The 18333-nt window shown below is 41.0% G+C and overlaps 1 protein-coding gene across 1 annotated transcript in view; it reads right to left on the bottom strand.

Annotated features, from left to right (window-relative positions):
- The window catches only part of LOC149163460 (magnesium-protoporphyrin IX monomethyl ester [oxidative] cyclase, chloroplastic-like), a 41821-nt gene extending 26703 nt beyond the window's left edge, over positions 1 to 15118 (bottom strand). Inside the window, exon 1 of the mRNA XM_089431734.1 lies at positions 14499 to 15118. Within this exon, the coding sequence (XP_089287860.1) occupies positions 14499 to 15038 (540 nt within the window). The 5' untranslated portion in view covers positions 15039 to 15118. The remainder of the gene's footprint in view (positions 1 to 14498) is intronic.
- Positions 15119 to 18333: the final 3215 nt, after the last annotated feature.

Genomic DNA, 18333 nt, shown 5'->3' with positions numbered 1-18333 from the left:
TAAGAGGTCAAGGAACTCTAGGTATGAAGGCAATGCTACTAATCAATTTGAATATATTCTCATTTCCGCATTATCTAGTTCATCTCCTCCAGATTCTTGAGATGGTTGGTTGATAGTGGGGCCTCTCATCACTTCTCTGGATATAAGGAGTTCTCTCTAATTTGGTAGAGAGGGAGACCAATTTGAACATTATTCTTGGTGACAATACCACTCATCCCGTAAAGGGCTTTGGGTTTGTCAAATTTCATTTGAACTCTGGGGAACCTGTCCTGCTTCAAGGTGTATTATATGTGTTGGGATTAAAGAAGAATTTGATTAGATATCTGCTTTGGAGGATAAAGGAATGAGGGTTGCATTCATTAAAAGAAAAGTACTTACATGAGAAATGCCTTCACATTAGGAACTAGGTTTGAAGGACTCTATAGAGTCATTGGAAGACCTCTTCTAGCTATGGTCCATAATACAAATCTTCAAAGCGAGTTGTGGCACCGAAGGTTGGCCCATCTACATTATGATGCTCTTCCAAAATTGAAGAAGTTGGTCTCCGAGATCCCCGATGTTCAAGCTCAACATGATGGAGTATGCCCTGGGTGTGCAAGTGGAAAGAAGACAAGGGGACCATTCCCCTCTAGTGAAAACAAGACGAAAGAAATTCTTCATCTCATTCATTTTGATATATGTGGTCCAATGCCTGTGCATTCACTTGGGGGTCATCTTTATTACATCACCTTCATCGACGATTTCTCAAGGAAGACATGGATATACTATTTGAAGCACAAGGATGAGGCATTCGAAATATTCAAGGAGTTCAAGGCTTTGGTTGAAAATCATACAAGGAAGAAAATAAAGATCTTCAGGTCCGACAATGATGAGGAATACATCTCAAATGAATTTATAGACTTTTGCAAGAAGGAAGGAATTAAGAAGGAGACCATTGTGCCCTACACTCCCGAACAAAATGGAGTGGCTGAGAGAAAGAACAAGTCCATTGTAGAAGCTGCTTGAGCCATGCTCCATGATCAAAAGCTGCCAAAGTTCCTTTGGGCTGAAGCAACAAACACAACAGTATATGTTCAAAACAGGTTGCCTCATCAAGCTTTGGACAACAAGACTCCCGAGGAAGTATTCACAGGTGTCAAGCCCAATATTGGTCATCTCTAGATTTTTGGCTACCTCGTATACTTCCATATGCTGATGGACAAAAGAAACAAGCTAGAAGCTACAGGAAGGAAAGGTATGTGTGTTGGATATAGTGAAGATTTTAAAGCATTTAGAATATATATTTCTAGTCAAAGGAAGGTTGAAGTTAGCAGAGATGTAACATTCGATGAAGATGTCGCTCCTCGGAAAGAAAGGGACCTCCCTCCGTCTCCTCCTCCTCCTAAAGACGAGTGTGATGATATGGATATTCTATAAGGTCCTTCTGTGCCTAAATTTGAGAAAGACATCGTTGATGATCCCATGGAGCTTATGGACCCTTTGGATCCTCCTCCAAGTGATCCTCCTACTAGGAAAAGACCACTTTGGCTCAAAGACATACTACAAGATGTTGAGAAACATGTTGCGGCTTCTGGAACTTTGAGGGAAAGCAAGAAGCCATGCAGGTACCAAGCATACGTTCTAGTTATGAGCAATATGATTCAAGTTGAACCTAGTACCTTCGAAGAAGTCGTGAAGGAACAAGTCTGCAAGGATGCAATGGCCGATGAATATGAGTCTATTATGAAAAATGATGTATGGGATATGGTGTCAAGATCGAAGGGGATATCTGTGGTAAATTCCAAATAGCTCTATAAGATCAAGCATGGGGCTAATGGATGCATTGAAAAATACAAGGCAAGGTTCGTAGCCCATGGTTTCTCTCAAAAGAGGGAGAAGATTACGATGATATATTTTCTCTTGTGGCCCAATATACAACCATCCGTGTGATTGTAGCCCTTGCTACAAGTCAAGGATGAATTCTCCATCAAATGGATGTGAAGACTGCTTTCTTACATGGTTTGCTGCAAGATGTGTACGTAGAACAACCTCCAGGATTTGAAGTTTATGACAGGAAGACCCATGTATGCCAATTGAAGAAAGCTCTCTATGGATTGAAGCAAGCTCCCTGTGCTTGGTATGCTCGTATCGACAGTTACTTGATAAAGCTGGGATTCACAAGGAGAAATGTTGATCCAAACTTGTACTTCAAAACGATCCAAGGTATGCCTCTCATTTTGGTATTATATGTCGATGACTTATTCATGATAGGTGCAGACCCTCTCATTCTAGAATGTAAGAGGAAGTTGGCTTCCGAATTCGAGATGAAAGACCTTGGTTTGATGCACTATTTCCTGGGACTAGAAGTATGGCAAAAGTCGGGCGAGATTTTCCTTTCACAAGGAAAATATGTTGTGAAACTTCTAGAGAGATTTGGCATGGTTGAGTGCAAGTCCTTGCCTACACCTATGGAGATGAATTTCAAGAAGTTGTGTGGAGAAGTTGTTGGACCGGACCTAGCAAACCCTTCTTGTTGAAATTTCTAAGTCTGACACGTTAGAAATCCCTACTGCATTATCTGGTTTAATTTCTCCTACTTGTTCATTCCATTAACAAGTTATTTATAAATATAAATGCTGAAATAAACACAAATGTAGCCTTAACTCATATACAGATCAACAACTGGAATAACTAAGACAATCACACAAGGGACACCGTTATTTTTGGACAATCGTCCCCGGAAAAACCCAATGCGGGAAAACCGGTGCAACAGATATGAGGGTCTTATTATTATGCAGTTTTTTAATACAACTAGGGTGCCAAAAATGGCTCACCCAATAGAGAATGCCCCAGCAGTAGTACCTCTCCTCGGAGAAAGATATTCCAGCTGATCAATCACCGGATGAACGATCCCACAACAACAATTGCAGCTCCTTAGCTGGACAGCGAAAGCTGCTCCAAGTTTATCTGTTGCTCTGCGTCACACTTCCCGGCTCACCAACACTCAGTGTGCCCCACGGAAATTCTCCCAGTTCTGCCTCTTGTCCTTGCGTCAGCTCTGCTAGCCTCTGCACAGCTACTAAAGCCTCTGCGTCAGCCCTCAGACCCTTTGCGCAGCTACTGAAGCCTCTGCGTCAACCCTTAGACCCTCTGCGTCACCCACACTGGCCTCTATAGTTTCTTCGTGGCTCCCAATTGCCTCTGTGTCAGCCTCTCCAAGCTCTGCGCTCTCTCTCTAGCACTATCTCTACCTCTCTGCTATGTATTCTCGGCCTCGTGCCAAACTGCCCCTCACTACAACAGATCACTAGCTCGATTCTCTCAGCAAACCCCACTCCAGAAAATCGAATTGACTGATCAATTTTGGTGTAGCTCCAACTGACCCTCAAGCCTCCTCTTATACTTTTCCTGTTGATGAATCAACGGCCGAGATCCCTAATCAACGAATAAGATTAGATTTGGCTTGATCCATGTCATTTAGAACATTCTCACCCAATTTTATATTAATACCATTAATGTTTTAATTTTCCTAAGTTTAGACTTAGGAACCCCATTAAAGATATTAATTATTTTAATATCTCTCCAACCGGGTGGAATTTCCCCAAACCACTTTTGGGTCTTGGAGATCTTATGTGCCTTACCCTCTCCACCAATTTTAATGGTTGTAGCACATCCAATGCTACCACAAATCAACACTTCTGAGTATAGACAATTGATTGGCGCTCTGATGTTTCTGGTGAATACTCGCCCTAACATATGTTTTGCAAATAACACCTTGAGTCAGTTTATGACCGAGCCTCACCATGTACATTGGGTCACTGCCAAGCATGTATTGAGATATCTACATGGGACTATGAACCATGGATTGAGATATGCCATTAGAGACGTTAGACTACATGGATATACAGATGTAGATTGGGCTGGCAATGTTGTCGACAAGAAGAGTACTTCTGAATGTTGTTTTAGTCTGGGATCTACCATGATATCGTGGATGAGCAGGAAGCATAAATTTGTAGCCCTTAGCACTGTTGAGGCCGAGTATAAGCGTTGCAAGTTGTGAAGCAGTTTGGTTGAGGAAGCTCTTTGGAGAGCTATTTGAGCAGGTTCTGGACACGACAATTATCTATTGCAACAACAAGAGTGGGATTCGTTTGTCAGAGAATCATGTTTTCCACGACAAGTCCAAGCATATAGAGATCAGATATCATTTTATCCGAGACATGGTGCAAAGAGGAGCTGTGAGACTCCACATTTCGACAGATGAGTAAATAGCGATATCCTCACCAAGGCTTTGCCGAAAGGAAAATTCTTGGTCTTCATAGAGGAACTTGGACTGGTTGAGATGACTCTTTCGAATAAGGGTTTGGGCTAATCAAGAACACTGAGCGGTGCTCTTCCCCCCGGGTTGAGCTCCCGGTTTGTGGAATGGAGCTATAGGGCTCCTGGGGATGAGCGACCTCTAACCGATAGGATGTTGAGACCTGGTATCCCCTAATCAGTTAGCGTCATGCCCACTCTGTGGGATAACCTATCCCATCTGGCCAATGGGTTGAGGGACTTGGGATAGAGTATGATCTCTACCCCTTTCAGTAGGTGGATCTCGCCCAAGTTGGTGGATGCATGTGCTCTACCATCTAACTCTTCAAGGTTAAGATGAATGATCAAGGACAATAGGGTAGAGTGTGATCCTTACATTGATCTCACCTATTGTCAGGGACTCTGGGATAAAGTGTGATCCCTACACTTGGGGTAGGTTGGTCTTGCCCAATGTCTTTTGTTCCGAGTGGTAGCCATGGCTCCCCGACGACGACGATGATGATGATGATGATGATTCCGAGTGGTAGCTAAGTCTCCCTAACGGTGATAGAGACAGGGTGGTAGTTGGAGGCTAGAGCTACCTTGCAACATTTCTTCTTCTTTCGATTTGAGAATGTTCAACATGAGATGAGCAGAGACAAGCAAAGATGGTACATGATGACATGATGATCGATGGACAGATATTGACAGGTGGAATTCTCCCTAGTTGAGAGGGAGTGTTAAATTATGCAACTAGGGTCAAATTCCACTTTGGACAACTCATTTGATGGAGATAATTATTGCATTAAATTCCTCTTTTCAAGAGGACCAAAATCGACCTAAAGATCACTCAAATCGGACAAGGAGAAGTGTGTTTTTGAATTAAAACCCACTCATGTGAAAATTATCAAGTTCGGCTTCAACATCATGTAGGCTCATGAAGCCCAAACGACATGTCTTTTCATGCTCATTGGTTCATATAAATACAAGAGACCTTCATCCTCATTTGGCACTTTCATCGCCCCATGTCACATCTTCTCTCTCCTATCCCTATTGGTTCGTACAACTCAAGTTGGAAGGATTTCTCTCACACATGCAAAGGACAGGTGGTTGTTTCTAATTGGACCGAGTTGCAGGACAATTGCAGGTTTGTTGCAAGGTTTTGACCAGTGTTGACCAGGGTGAAGTTGACCTCATTTGACTGCGATTTTGGGTGGAAAAGTTCGATTTATGCAGGACGCATTGAAGGACACACAAATCAAGGAATTTTGAGTAGTTTCACTAACGTTGACTTTTTGGTTTGACCACTGAAAATTGCAGACTGTGACAACAGACTTTCTCTCTTTTTTGACCGACTTTGACTGAGGTAGACAGAGCTCCTAAAGGGTTGTGTTGACTGCTGATTGATTAGGGTTGACTGCATTGTTGTTGTGTTGGAAGAATCACCGCACCTCTATAGAATCCGTAATTTCCACCCTGGGGATCTTAGTCACTGTTTGTTACGTTTACCAACACCTGCGGGTTTTGGTGTAACGGCAAACCTCCACATGGTATCAGAGCTTGGACCCAAGTTCGATTCCCCGAGTTGCATTTGAGGGGGGGTGTTGGAAGAATCACCGCACCTCTATAGAATCTGTAATTTCCACCCTGGGGATCTTAGTCACTATTTGTTACGTTTACCAACACCTGCGGGTTTTGGTGTAACGTCAAACCTCCACATGTTGACTGTTGTTAACTTGGACAAAAGTATAGCTAACTCCCTCTCTCTCTCTTGTCTCTATTTTGGATAGATTCTTGGCATATTTGGATATTGGATATTGGCTAGTCAAAGTTTGACTTTGACCCTTGGATGATGTACTCTCTCTGTTGAACATTTGAAGACAATCTAATAGAAGAATATTTGCAAGGGTTTTCCCCTAGTCATTGACCAAATATTGTGTCTCTTGTCTCTTGGTTGTCTTCCATTGTGCATTTGTTTAATTGTTCTATCTACTATTGCTCTACTGTCATTGGACAATTGAAGAAGTAAAATTGTTAATTTGGGTGCTATTGGATATTGTTGAAGCAATAGTTGCAGCACAGAAGAAATTGATGAAAAATTAACAGCTCTTCTCTCAGGTTACTTCATTTTGTTGTTGCAAGAGGAATTGGAGAACATACAAAAATTTGTATAGTTTGAAGAAGGCCATACTTAACAGTGCAAGGCAAAGACAATGGTGTATTGTGCATACCAACCTCTAGTTTATTTACAAGCGGAGTGATTGAAGGGAAAGAAAAAGACGTGGAATGTGTTTCCTGATGATACAGATTTGAACAACAATGTTGAGTTGCCATTAGCCAACTTAGATCTTAATGAACCAATGCTAGATTTGGTCACTTTTGTTGATTATGATCCTCTTGAGCGGCATCTTCCATACCAATAAATGCATTGATTGGTTTGGATATAGAGGAGGAGGAGGGGGAGGATGGAGGAGAGAACAATGGCAGTGATGTTGATTATGATGATTGTGACATGGAGGAGGACTACTGACAATCACGAGCTATCAAGTTCTTTCATCTATGGATTGATGTAGTATCGATGTAATACATTTTGATTTTGCTTACTGAATGAGAAACTTGTAGTTTATGGTTCTAATTTCTTGTGTATTTGTCATTTCATCTTCATTGATGTAGTACTAGTAAGTCCTAGGTAGTAACTACTTATATGATTGAATTTATGTCATGTAAAAGTTCTAGTTTCTAAATTCTAACAAAATTTAAATCTTTAAGTCTACATTTCATTTTTGTAAGTGTAATTTGTTTTTTTAATATATATTTATAAACCATGTTATCCTTTCTTGTGACTTAGCAATTAAGTAGTGTCAAGGGAACATCAAAATGACAATACCAATATTTTAACTATTTTCATAACCCCCAAAATAGAAATTCCTCGCATTGTATAAGTTTTTGCCATGATTAACCCAAGTGGAGGTATATTTTAGTGGCTAATGTTGAAAATAGTAGCGAGAAAGGATTCTTTGACCTGTGCCTTAGTCAAAGAAGTCACATCGAGTTCCTTCTTTAGCATGCTCGAGTTCCATATAATTTAAGACGAATTCCTATTATTTAGGGTTTGTTCCTAAAAATTAGGATGAGCTATGAAGCAATTAAATAATGCATTCAAGTGGAAGACCGAGTCATTTGTCTTCTAGTGCAAGTTAATTGAGGAAAAGGGCAAGTTCTTGAGTCTCAAGTTCTAGAATTGAGACGAAACGAGTTGCATGAGTAGTTAACTCAATTAACTCAATCAATCACAAAAGCAACTTTCCTCAATTAGAAACTTGCTAACTTTAGCCATTCGAATTGCATTAAAAGGAGGAATGGATGCACTCATTTTATCATTATTGAGCACGGGTTTGTGTGAGGTTGTGAGAGAAAGGTGCCAAGAGAGATTGTGTGAATTGCTGGAGAAGAAGGCAATTCCTTAAGGAGATGTGCATAGAAATAGGAGGATTTCCTATTTAATAGGGGCTGCAAGTGCGCTGTCAAATAGGGCCTCTAGCACACATAAAAATAGGAGGTAGGATCAAGGATCAAGCAGGTGTTTCAAGCCTAGTCGAAGACAGGGAGAACCATTGTATTCTCCAGTGAAACAAAGACTATTTGGAAGAGATCTATTGCTCATTCTTCTTCAATAATATTCTTAATCAAGCAGAGGGTTTTCCCAATTGGGTTCCCTAGAAAAATTGAGTTGCTAAATTGTGTGATTGTGTATTTATTTTTGTTCCTATTTCGCTGCAAATTAGTTGAGAAATTTTGTGTCTTCTGAATAAAATCTACTTTTCAGATTTGTTCATCAAGCAGTTGCAGAATTTCATGGATTTTTCCACATGGTATCAGAGTTGTGAACAAAATAAACACTGCACGAAGGAGATCAGTTTATTGTTGGAGAACAGAAATCAATTTTTCAAGAGCAGGTTCCTTGGACAGGCAGTATGGCGTACCAAGGACCCAGAGCTGATCATTGTCTAGAGCAAGCATCGAACTTCATCTCTTGGAAAGGGAGGATTATGATAGTGTTGGAGGATAATGGTGTGGGGGAATTCATGAAGCAGGCTGTCCCAGTGCCTCAAGATCCCCAACAATGATGTCAAACGCCAAGAGGATTATTCTAGAAGGGGTCAAAGATCATATAGTGCCTCATACCCATGAGAAGAAGACAACTTATGAGATGTACGGTGCTATCCTGAAGTTATATCAAAGTACTAGTGATACCAGGAAGCTTGCTCTTAAGGAGAAGCTAAGGAGTATCAGGATGAAACAAGGAGAGTCCATCACCACATATCTTACTAGGTTTACTCAGGGTTGAGATGAACTAAGTGGTGTGGGAGAAGTTGTATCTGATCATGACCTTGTGAGCTTTTCCTTGGAATTCACAAGTCTTGGAAAGGGTTTTAGGATGTTGTTAGTGGAAGAGAGAACTTTCCAAATTGGGAAAGATTTTGGACTCACTACATATAGGAAGAGATCCGAAGAGGAACCTTAGAAGGGAGATCAGTTAAGACCGAGGATGAGGAGAACTTTGCTCTTACAGGGAAAGCCAAGGGCAAGAAAGGCAAAGGGAAGGGCGAGTCCAGTCAAAAGGGTGACAACAAGAAGAAAGATTTGAGCAAGATCAAGTGCTTCCATTGCCATAAGTTTGGGAGCTATGCTACTAAGCGTCCAAAGCGAAAGAACGGATCAGGTAAGGATCATGTTGCTACATCAGTTGAGGTAGATGGGTTTGCTTCTCTGTTTAAGAAAGACTTCTCATTGATAGCTTGCTTGGCAAGCTAAGTATGCGATAACACGTGGTATATTGATTTAGGAGCTTCTTTCCATATGGCCGGGAACCGAGCATATTTCAGTCAGTTGTAAGAGAAGGACACGCAGGTTCATATCGAGCTTGGAGATAATGGTAAGTATGAGACCAAGGGGGTTGGTACCATCAACTTTGAGAGGGACTCTAGGAACTCTCTCGATCTTAGAGATGTTCTCTATGTTCCAGGGTTGAAAAAGAACCTGGTTTCAATAGCAACCCTTGAGGACGAGGGATATGACGTCATCTTCAGCAGAGGTAAGGCATACCTCAAGCACTTGGGTTTTGGGAAAGTGAAGCAGATAGGTGTGGGGATGAGGAACTTGTACAAGTTACAGGTAGAGACTTGTGCAACCTTGAGTAGCAAGGCAAGTGGTGAGCAAAGTAGAGATGTTGGAGAACTTTGGCACAGGTGCATGGGACACTTGCATCATGGGGCACTGGAAATTCTTCAGCAGATATCCATAGGATTACCAGCTTGCACCTTTAATAAGAATGGAATGTGCAAGGGATGCAAGCTTGGCAAGTATTCCAAGACTTCTTTTCAAGGTCGAGACCGCAAATCCAAAGGTATTTTGGAGCTAGTGCATTCAGATGTGTGTGGACCCTTCTCCTCTCCTCTAACGAGACACATGCATTATGTTACTTTCATTGATGATTACTCTCGTAAAACCTGGATTTTTTTTTATGAAAACGAATGATGAAGTCTTAACCAAGTTCTTGGAGTTTAAGGCTTTAGTAGAAATCAAACAAGGAAGAAAATCAAGTCAGTGAAAAGTGACAGTGGGGGTGAATATGTCTCCAATGCCTTCAAGGAGTTGTGTGCGAAAGAATGCATTAGGAGGGAGTTGATCGCACCTCATAACCCTCAGCATAATGGGGTAGCTGAGAGGAAGAACCGTAGTACTGTTAGAGCAGCCAGGGCCTGTTGCATGATCAGGGATTGCCTATGTTCTTGTGGGCGGAGGCATGCAACACTGCAGTGTTTGAATATTTCTACAGAACAAGAGTCCACACAAGATTCTTGGACGAGTTACACCAGAGAAGGCTTGTACACGAAAGAAGCTTGATTTTTCACACTTCCGGATCTTTGGCACGAGAGTTTATTGCCATGTGTCCAAAGATAGCCAAAATAAGTTGGAGCCCACAACAGAAAAGGGTAATTTTGTTGGGCACAATGAGACAGTTTAGGCATACAGGGTGTATCTACCAAGTCTCAAGAAGACATTCTTGAGGTGAGATGTGAGGTTCGAGGAGGACAAATCCTTAAGGGAGTCCCTTGAGAGGGAGCAGATGACAGTACCTTAGATGGAGGAGCTATTGGCTCCTAAGGAGGAGCCTGGCAGGATCACAGAGAAAGTCTCAGATAGGTGGCAAGAGGCCCGCACAACAGGATGATGAGGAAAGAGACCATTAAAAGATCAGGTAGCTACTCAGTTAGAGACTCCTAGCACGAGGAGGAAGAAAGCCAAATGGGTTGACAAGTTGATTGAGGAGGCCCATGAGCAAGTTGAAGCTCTTCTTGAGGTGAGATGTGAGGTTCGAGGAGGACAAATCCTTAAGGGAGTCCCTTGAGAGGGAGCAGATGACAGTACCTTAGATGGAGGAGCTATTGGCTCCTAAGGAGGAGCCTCGGGCAGGATCACAGAGAAAGTCTCAGATAGGTGGCAAGAGGCCCGCACAACAGGATGATGAGGAGAAGAGACCATTAAAAGAGCAGGTAGCTACTCAGTTAGAGACTCCTAGCACGAGGAGGAAGAAAGCCAAATGGGTTGACAAGTTGATTGAGGAGGCCCATGAGCAAGTTGAAGCTCTTAGTACCATGTTCAGGCAGAGCAGACATCCATAGAGGTACACAGGTTATATGGCACTGATGACAGAGTTGGTGGACATTGAGCCTTCTTACTAGGAGGCAGCTTCTCAGCAAGTTTGGTTGGATGCCATGGTGGAGGAATATTCCTCCATCGTGAAGAATGTCGTTTGGGAGATTGTGCCACGACCTAAATGAAAGCCAGTAGTTGGATCGAGATGGATGTACAAGTTGAAGCATGGCGTAGATGGGAGTGTGGAGAAGTACAAGGCCAGGTTTGTGGCCAAGGGCTTCTCACAAATTGAGGGCATAAACTATGATGAGACCTTTGCCCCAGTAGCATGGTATTCATCCATCAAGACTATTATGGCACTTGCAACACAGATGGGGTGGAAGATCCACCAGATGGATGTGAAGACAACATTCCTCAATGGAGTAGTTGAGGAGGAGATCTATATGGAGCAGCCAGAGGGGTTTGAACAGTTTAGTAGAGACACACGTGTGCACGCTGAAGAGAGCTCTCTCTGGGCTCAAGCAGGCTCTAAGAGCATGGTACACTCGTATTGACAACTACCTTCGAGGATTGGCTTCACTAAGAGTGAGTTGGATGCCAACCTGTACTACATCATGGTTGGAGGGCTTCCACTCATTCTAGTGCTCTATGTTGACGAACTTATATTGATCGGAGCAGACAACTTGATCCAAGAGTGCAAGGAGGACCTTGCAAGGGAGTTTGAGATGAAGGATATGGGGCTTATGCACTATTTCCTTGGCTTGGAGGTTTGGCAAGTTGATGGTGAGATCTTCGTGGGGCAAGGGAAGTACACTGCAAAGATCCTCCAGAGATTTCATATGTAGAATTGCATGCCCATGGCCATGCCTCTAGTCACAAACTGGAGGAAGGTGGATGTTAGCACAACAGAGCAAGTGGATGCTACAGTATACAGGTAACTCATCAAGTCGTTGATGTACTTGATTAGCACACGACTGGATATTTGTTTTGCAGTGAGCCAATTGAGTTAGTTCATGATGGAACCGACCAGCGTTCACTGGGTTGCTATGAAACATGTGTTGAGATATCTCAGAGGAACAACTGATTATGGATTGTGGTATAAACATGTTGATGGAATGAGGCTTGAGGGCTTCACAGATGCAGATAGGGCAAGGTGCTCCACAGACAAGAAGAGTACTTCAAGTGGCGTCTTCAAAATTGGGTTAGCAGTTGTTTCTTGGTACAACAGGAAACAGAGTTTAGTTGCACTCAATTCAGTAGAGGTCGAGTACATGGTAGCTAGTTTGGTAGCATGTGAGGCTATTTGGATGAGGAAGTTGCTTGAGGGTCTTTTCAGACAGAGGTTGGAGCCTACCATGATACACTGTGATAATCAAAGTTGTATCAAACTCTCTAAGAACCCAGTGTTTCATGATCGCTCAAAGCATATCAAGATCATGTATAATCATCTCAGAGATTGTGTGTAGAAAGCGATAGTGAAGCTACCATACATTCCAACAGGGGAGCAAACAACAGACATCTTGACCAAGGCATTGGCAAGGAGCAGTTTTTTTCATTTCAGAGATAAGTTAGGAGTTGTTTAGAATCCCTTCCTCACTAAGAGGGAGTGTTGAAAATAGTAGCGAGAAAGGATTCTTTGACTTGTGCCTTAGTCAAAGAAGTCACATCGAATTCCTTCTTTAGCATGCTCAAGTTCCTTATAAGTTATAACAAAATTCTATAATTTAGGATTCGTTCCTAAAAATTAGGACAAGCTATGAAGCAGTTAACTAATGCATTGAAGTGGAAGGCCAAGTTATTCGTCTTCTAGTGTGAGTTAATTGAGGAAAAGGACGAGTGATTGAGTACCAAGTTCTAAAATTGAGATGGAACGAGTTGCATGCGTAGTTAACTCAGTGAACTCAATCAATCAATCACAAAAGCAACTTTCCTCAATAAGAAACTTGCTAACTTTAGCCATTCAAATTGCATTAAAAGGAGGAACGAAGGCACTCATTGTATCATTATTGAGCACGATTTGTCTGAGCTTGTGAGAGAAAGGTGCCAAGAGAGCCTGTGCAAATTGTTGGAGAAGAAAGTAATTTCTTAAAGAAGTGTGCATAGAAATAGGAAAAATTCCTATTTAATAGGGGCTGCAAGTGCGCTATAAAATAGGGCCTCTAGTGCGCATAAAAATAGGAGGCAGGATCAGGGATCAAGAAATTGTTTCAAGCCTAGCCTTAAGGGAGGGAGAACCATTGTATTATCTAGTGAAACAAAGATTGTTTGTAAGAGATCTATTGCTCATTCTTCTTCAATAATATTCTCAATCAAGCAGAGGGTTTTCCCAGTTGGGTTCCCTAGAAAAATTGTGTTGTTGTTTGATTGTGTATTTATTTTTGTTCCTATTTTGCTGCAAATTAGTGGCGAAATTTTGTGCCTTGTGAATAGAAACTAGTTTTCAGATTTGTTCATTAAGCAGTTGCAAAATTTTGTGGATTTTTCTACAACTAAAAATGGTTCACCAAAATATCTAGATTACTAATATTCACCAAAATTTACAACTTTTAATAGTAAATTGTACATTTTTATTGAAAATTTTCCTACGTCTCTATCTATGATTTTTTCCAAACCAAAATAGTCTTATAGAATTGTTGGTATTTGGGACCGTAAATATCATAAACAAGAAAGAAAATGCACATAAGAAACAAACTAAATTCACACAAGTAGACTTGGAATTTATATGGTAAAACCATGACAATGTGTCAAGGAGGTATTGGAATTCTTATTATTCAAGGTAAAAAATGACTTTCCAACAATACATGAAGCTTCTCGGGCAACATCATTAAAATAGGAAGACATCGTTACACAACTTCCTATCGTTGCGCAATTATCTAAACGGTAAAGCCAGATTTACTGGGGTGATTACATTTGTAACAATTTTTTAATTGTTGTCATTCTTAACAAGAATACCATACTAAGTGGGATATGGAATATTTTAGGGATTCAAATATTATAATAAGTGAGTCTAATGGTTAAGAACATAGGCTTCCTCATAAAAAGTCACAGGTTCGAATGCAAGGGGAGTAGAGTAAGTACACCTTCATAGACTTTACAAGTCAGATCCTTGGGTAAGGGTCCCTTGTCCCACTGACAAAAAAAGACAGTCTTATACACCACTTTGGTGTCTGGCTTGGCTGTGACATTATTTATATTATCATTATTATAATATTTAAATCCCTAAAATATTTAATGGCCCAAGGGATTAACTCAATGGGTTGTCACTGCATATGGCTACTCCTGTGCCAGCAATTTTCCTGCAAATTTTTCCCAGGGAATTTTTTTGGGGCCATGGTTCATTTTAAATTTGTGAATTCAGAGAAAAAAACAGAAAAGGCAGCATTCACCTTTAGAATTATCCAGAGTTTAAATGTAAAAGTGAGCATATTGGGCCGCTAGTTGCCCTTGTAATGGGCAATAACACTAACATAATGCAAGTCTACATGTCTCTCTATCTATGTATGTATATGTAGATTCCTACATCTCACACGAGAAAGAGAAACAGGGGTTTAGGAATTGCAGACCTTGAGTCGTCTTCCGAGTTCCTTGTAGAGAAGAAATCCGGAAAACTCAGCAGTACATGACCTCTCCAGAAACTCAACAAAGATCTTTCTGAGTGGGCCTTGCATTTTGTCTGCAGCCTCCTTGAATTCTGGATTTCTGACGAAATGGGTTTGATTATAATCAGTCTTAAATTCTGCAAGCAAGGCTTTGAACTCTGACTGATCGAGATTCTTGTTGATTTCAGTGTTGAACAGCATCTCCATCTCATCAAAATCAGTTGTGTAGAAGCGAGGAGTGAGCAGTGATTCTTTGATGCCTTCTTTGGCACCCTTCTTATTATTATTCTTGGGCTTCTCTTTCACGACAGTTTCGGAAGCAGCAGCGGCCTTCACTCCACAATGACTGTATGAGCAAGCTCGTCTTTCCCTATTCACCATCGATGGCAATGGCCTAAAGCCATAGCCACCGAGCGTCCTACACGAAGACAGTGATGAATCTGATGTACCCAACCGCAGTGGAAGAGCTAAATCTACTAAGGAATGGGCTGCCATGGCTGGCATTGTGAGCTACTACGCGTCGGAAGCTTAATTCCCACAACGAGACTAAGCAGAGTGAGAGAGGCGTAGCATTTGATGTAGAGGCTGAGAGCTCTTGCTCAGCTGAGACCAAGTGGTAATGATGTGGACACGTCAGATTAAACAGAGCCAATGAGAAAAGAGATAATTGAATCTGGTTGATTATGGGGATAGGATTGGATTGCGCTGAGCTGCTACATTTAAGAGGAGTATGTCAACTTAGGCCACTTTCATCTGATCGGGAGTAACGCCCTTCCCACGAACCTTTACAATGTTACAACAAATTAGTTTGTTGGCCATCTTAAACGTCTAAACCTGGAATGGTTTTTTGTCAATTGAATTAAACTTTGTTTAGTTATAGGATTTTATGCCATTGAGGTTTGAACCTATGTTATTAACCGTTAAATTGAATTCATTGTGTATTAAAAAATATATTCTTCATTATATAATTTAACAATATAATATTTAAGTAAAACATTGAATGTAAGATAGTGTTAAGGTTTAGAATTTAATCAATTTAGGTTTTACTAATTGGTTGAGGTATTTTGTTAATTATAATTGTGCATTGTGGGGTGAAGAATTCAATCTTACCCAACCACAATAACAATGTCTTATTGTAATGATAATGATAGATGAATATATATTAAGTTCCTCTTAGATATATTTCTGAATCATAGGTGGAATATATTTCTTAAAAATATATATAAATATTAAAAATGAAATTGTTTTATTCACTTAATTATTTGTTGTTTGAATTGATAATCATTTTAATTTATCATTAATAATTTTTTACTAATTTATTCTTGATATTAAGTAAAATTATATTGTTTTTTTACTATTATTCAATTTATTAGTTAAAAATGTAAAACCAACGTAGATCCATCTTAACCATGAATCTATCAAGCGCCGAGAGGATCAAATATCTCAAGGCGTAAACCTCCTTTTTTAGTGCAAAACTTGAGGAAAGGTTTGCGCCTCGAGATTTGATCCCTCTTGACGTTTGATAGATCTGGGGTTAAGATGGATCTAGGTTGGTTTTAGTCATGTGCGGTCATACAAAATTTGTTGAACATCTAATTATTTTGATCATTTTAAATATGTTAAATATGTCTAAGATTAGTTTGGTCAATTGAATTTTAAAGTTGCTTAGTTACCTCAGTTTGTTGAGATGAGAGAGACTCTTAGTAACTTGAATGATGAAAAATGATGAGATACAAATTTTGAGTGCAAAGTGATAATGTAACAATGTTGAATGATAGAAAATGTGAATAATAAAAATATAGTCAATTACAAACAATATTTATTGCGATCAATCTGAAACTATTTTCTTCTACTATTCTTATTGCCACACCTATTAATTTTTTCATTTTCTCATATCGATCATATGAAAATGGCAATTGAAATCATAGATCATTCAAATATTTAACTCAAGCTACTGTAGTAAACATGATACCTTGTCGGAAGTGGATGGCCAGAAATTGTTCTTGAAGGGTTTCTGAGGAACGACCATGTCGACAGCTCGAATACCGTCTGTAGTTTCTCCCTGCATTGCTCTGAAACCCCAAGCCTTCTCCAGTACAGGCAAGCTTCCGCGGGTTTATGCGAAGCCTGGATGGCCCAGAAAGGATACAGTGGGCTTGAACCTCAGACGTTTGGAATTCAGTTCGGCAAAATTGACATGTTCACCATTGACAGTGTCTGCAATCGCATCGGCTTCAGATCTTGTGAAGGAGAGCATTGATACAAAATCAGACCTGCCAGATCTGTTGAATACGGTGCTGCATCAGGCAGAGAAGACCTCTGTCAATGGCACCGAGATCACGCTCTGTGAAATCGCTGTCTCTAGCAAACGCGGAGCCCTCAGGACGGAAAATAGTCGATCCTGCCACAGGTATGAAGGAATAATCCTGTTTTTTGCATATCAAAGCACAGATCTGTATTATATTGCTGCGTTTCTTGACACCCATAGGCTCAAACATCCGCCATTGAGCCCCGATCGGGAAATATACCCACAGATCCATGGCAATGAGCATAGATCGAGCCTCGGGCTCGTAGATCCAGACCTGCAATTGGAAGAACGACCCTATATATGGTCAGATCCGGAAGCTCGCTCACAGCCAGAGCACACGGAACTGATCCCTAAGGCAGATCGACAGCAGAAGGGATACATGCGTGATACGGGTTAGGCAGATCAGGTTCACAGCCAGAACACAGGGAACAGGTAACATCACCTTGTTTTCAGATTTTTATAAAACCCCCTGTGGGGAAAACCAGTCTAGTGTGGGTACATGCAGAAAGCACCATTATGCAGTTGAAACAACAAATATGGGCACTGATGGGATACCCTGTTCAGATCCAACATTTGGTCAGGGGTAGGTGGTCCCTTCAGGACAACAGAACCCTGAGAAACTATGATATTACCCCAAAAACAACCATTGCTTTAAACCTTAGGCTGAGAGGAGGTGCTCTGCCCCAGGGTCCAAGCTCCTCAGGAGGAGACAAGGGGAAAAAGACAGCAGCTCAGCATCAGCCAAAGGGAGGCTCCTCCTACAAAAACATCTTACAGGGTAACAGAGATCCAGGGCCCCCTCCAGATCAAGGTGGATATACACCTAGGCCATACATAGTAGATCAGCTAGGGCAAACCCCAGCCCTAAACTTTGATTCTACAAGACTTGAAGATTTCGTCAAGTCATATGAAACACAGGCCCTAATATGTCGATTTAACAGTTTTTGGCCAAAGCCAATGGATCTATTTCACTGGATCTTCACCAATTGGACCATGGAATGTGATATACATCTATGCTCCAAGGGGTTTTTCATTGTAAAATTTGCATCCACGGAAGTCAGAGATACAATCATTAGTACAGGGCCTTGGTTTTAGGGAACTTCAGGTCTTTTTATGACCCCATGGTTTCCAGATTTTGATCCAAACAAAATGACTGTCTCCAAAATGTCGGTCTGGGTCCGCCTATATAACCTTCCTCTTCACTTTTGGAGTGAACGAGTTTTGGAAGGAATTGGGAACAGTATAGGGAAATACATCAAAACAGATCTGGAAAGGACTGATGAGAGGATCTACACTTTTGCACGCATTTGTGTGGAAGTAGATCTAAGTAAAGGACTGCCGGAAAGCATAAGGCTGGTATACAAGCAACAAAACTGGCTGCAAGGACTAGACTACGAAAACACTGCTTTCAGATGCAGGAACTGTAGGCTGACAGGACACTTGCAAAGCACATGCCCAGAAGCCAAAAAAGCAAACAATAAAAAGAAGCAG

This window comes from Pinus tabuliformis, chromosome 5_1 (genome assembly GCF_031772625.1).
Source record: "Pinus tabuliformis cultivar Carrire ecotype Pingquan chromosome 5_1, CPIR1, whole genome shotgun sequence".
Classification (NCBI taxonomy): domain Eukaryota; kingdom Viridiplantae; phylum Streptophyta; class Pinopsida; order Pinales; family Pinaceae; genus Pinus; species Pinus tabuliformis.
Note: the sequence above shows the minus strand (reverse complement) of the source record. Positions and strands in the feature narration are given on the sequence as shown.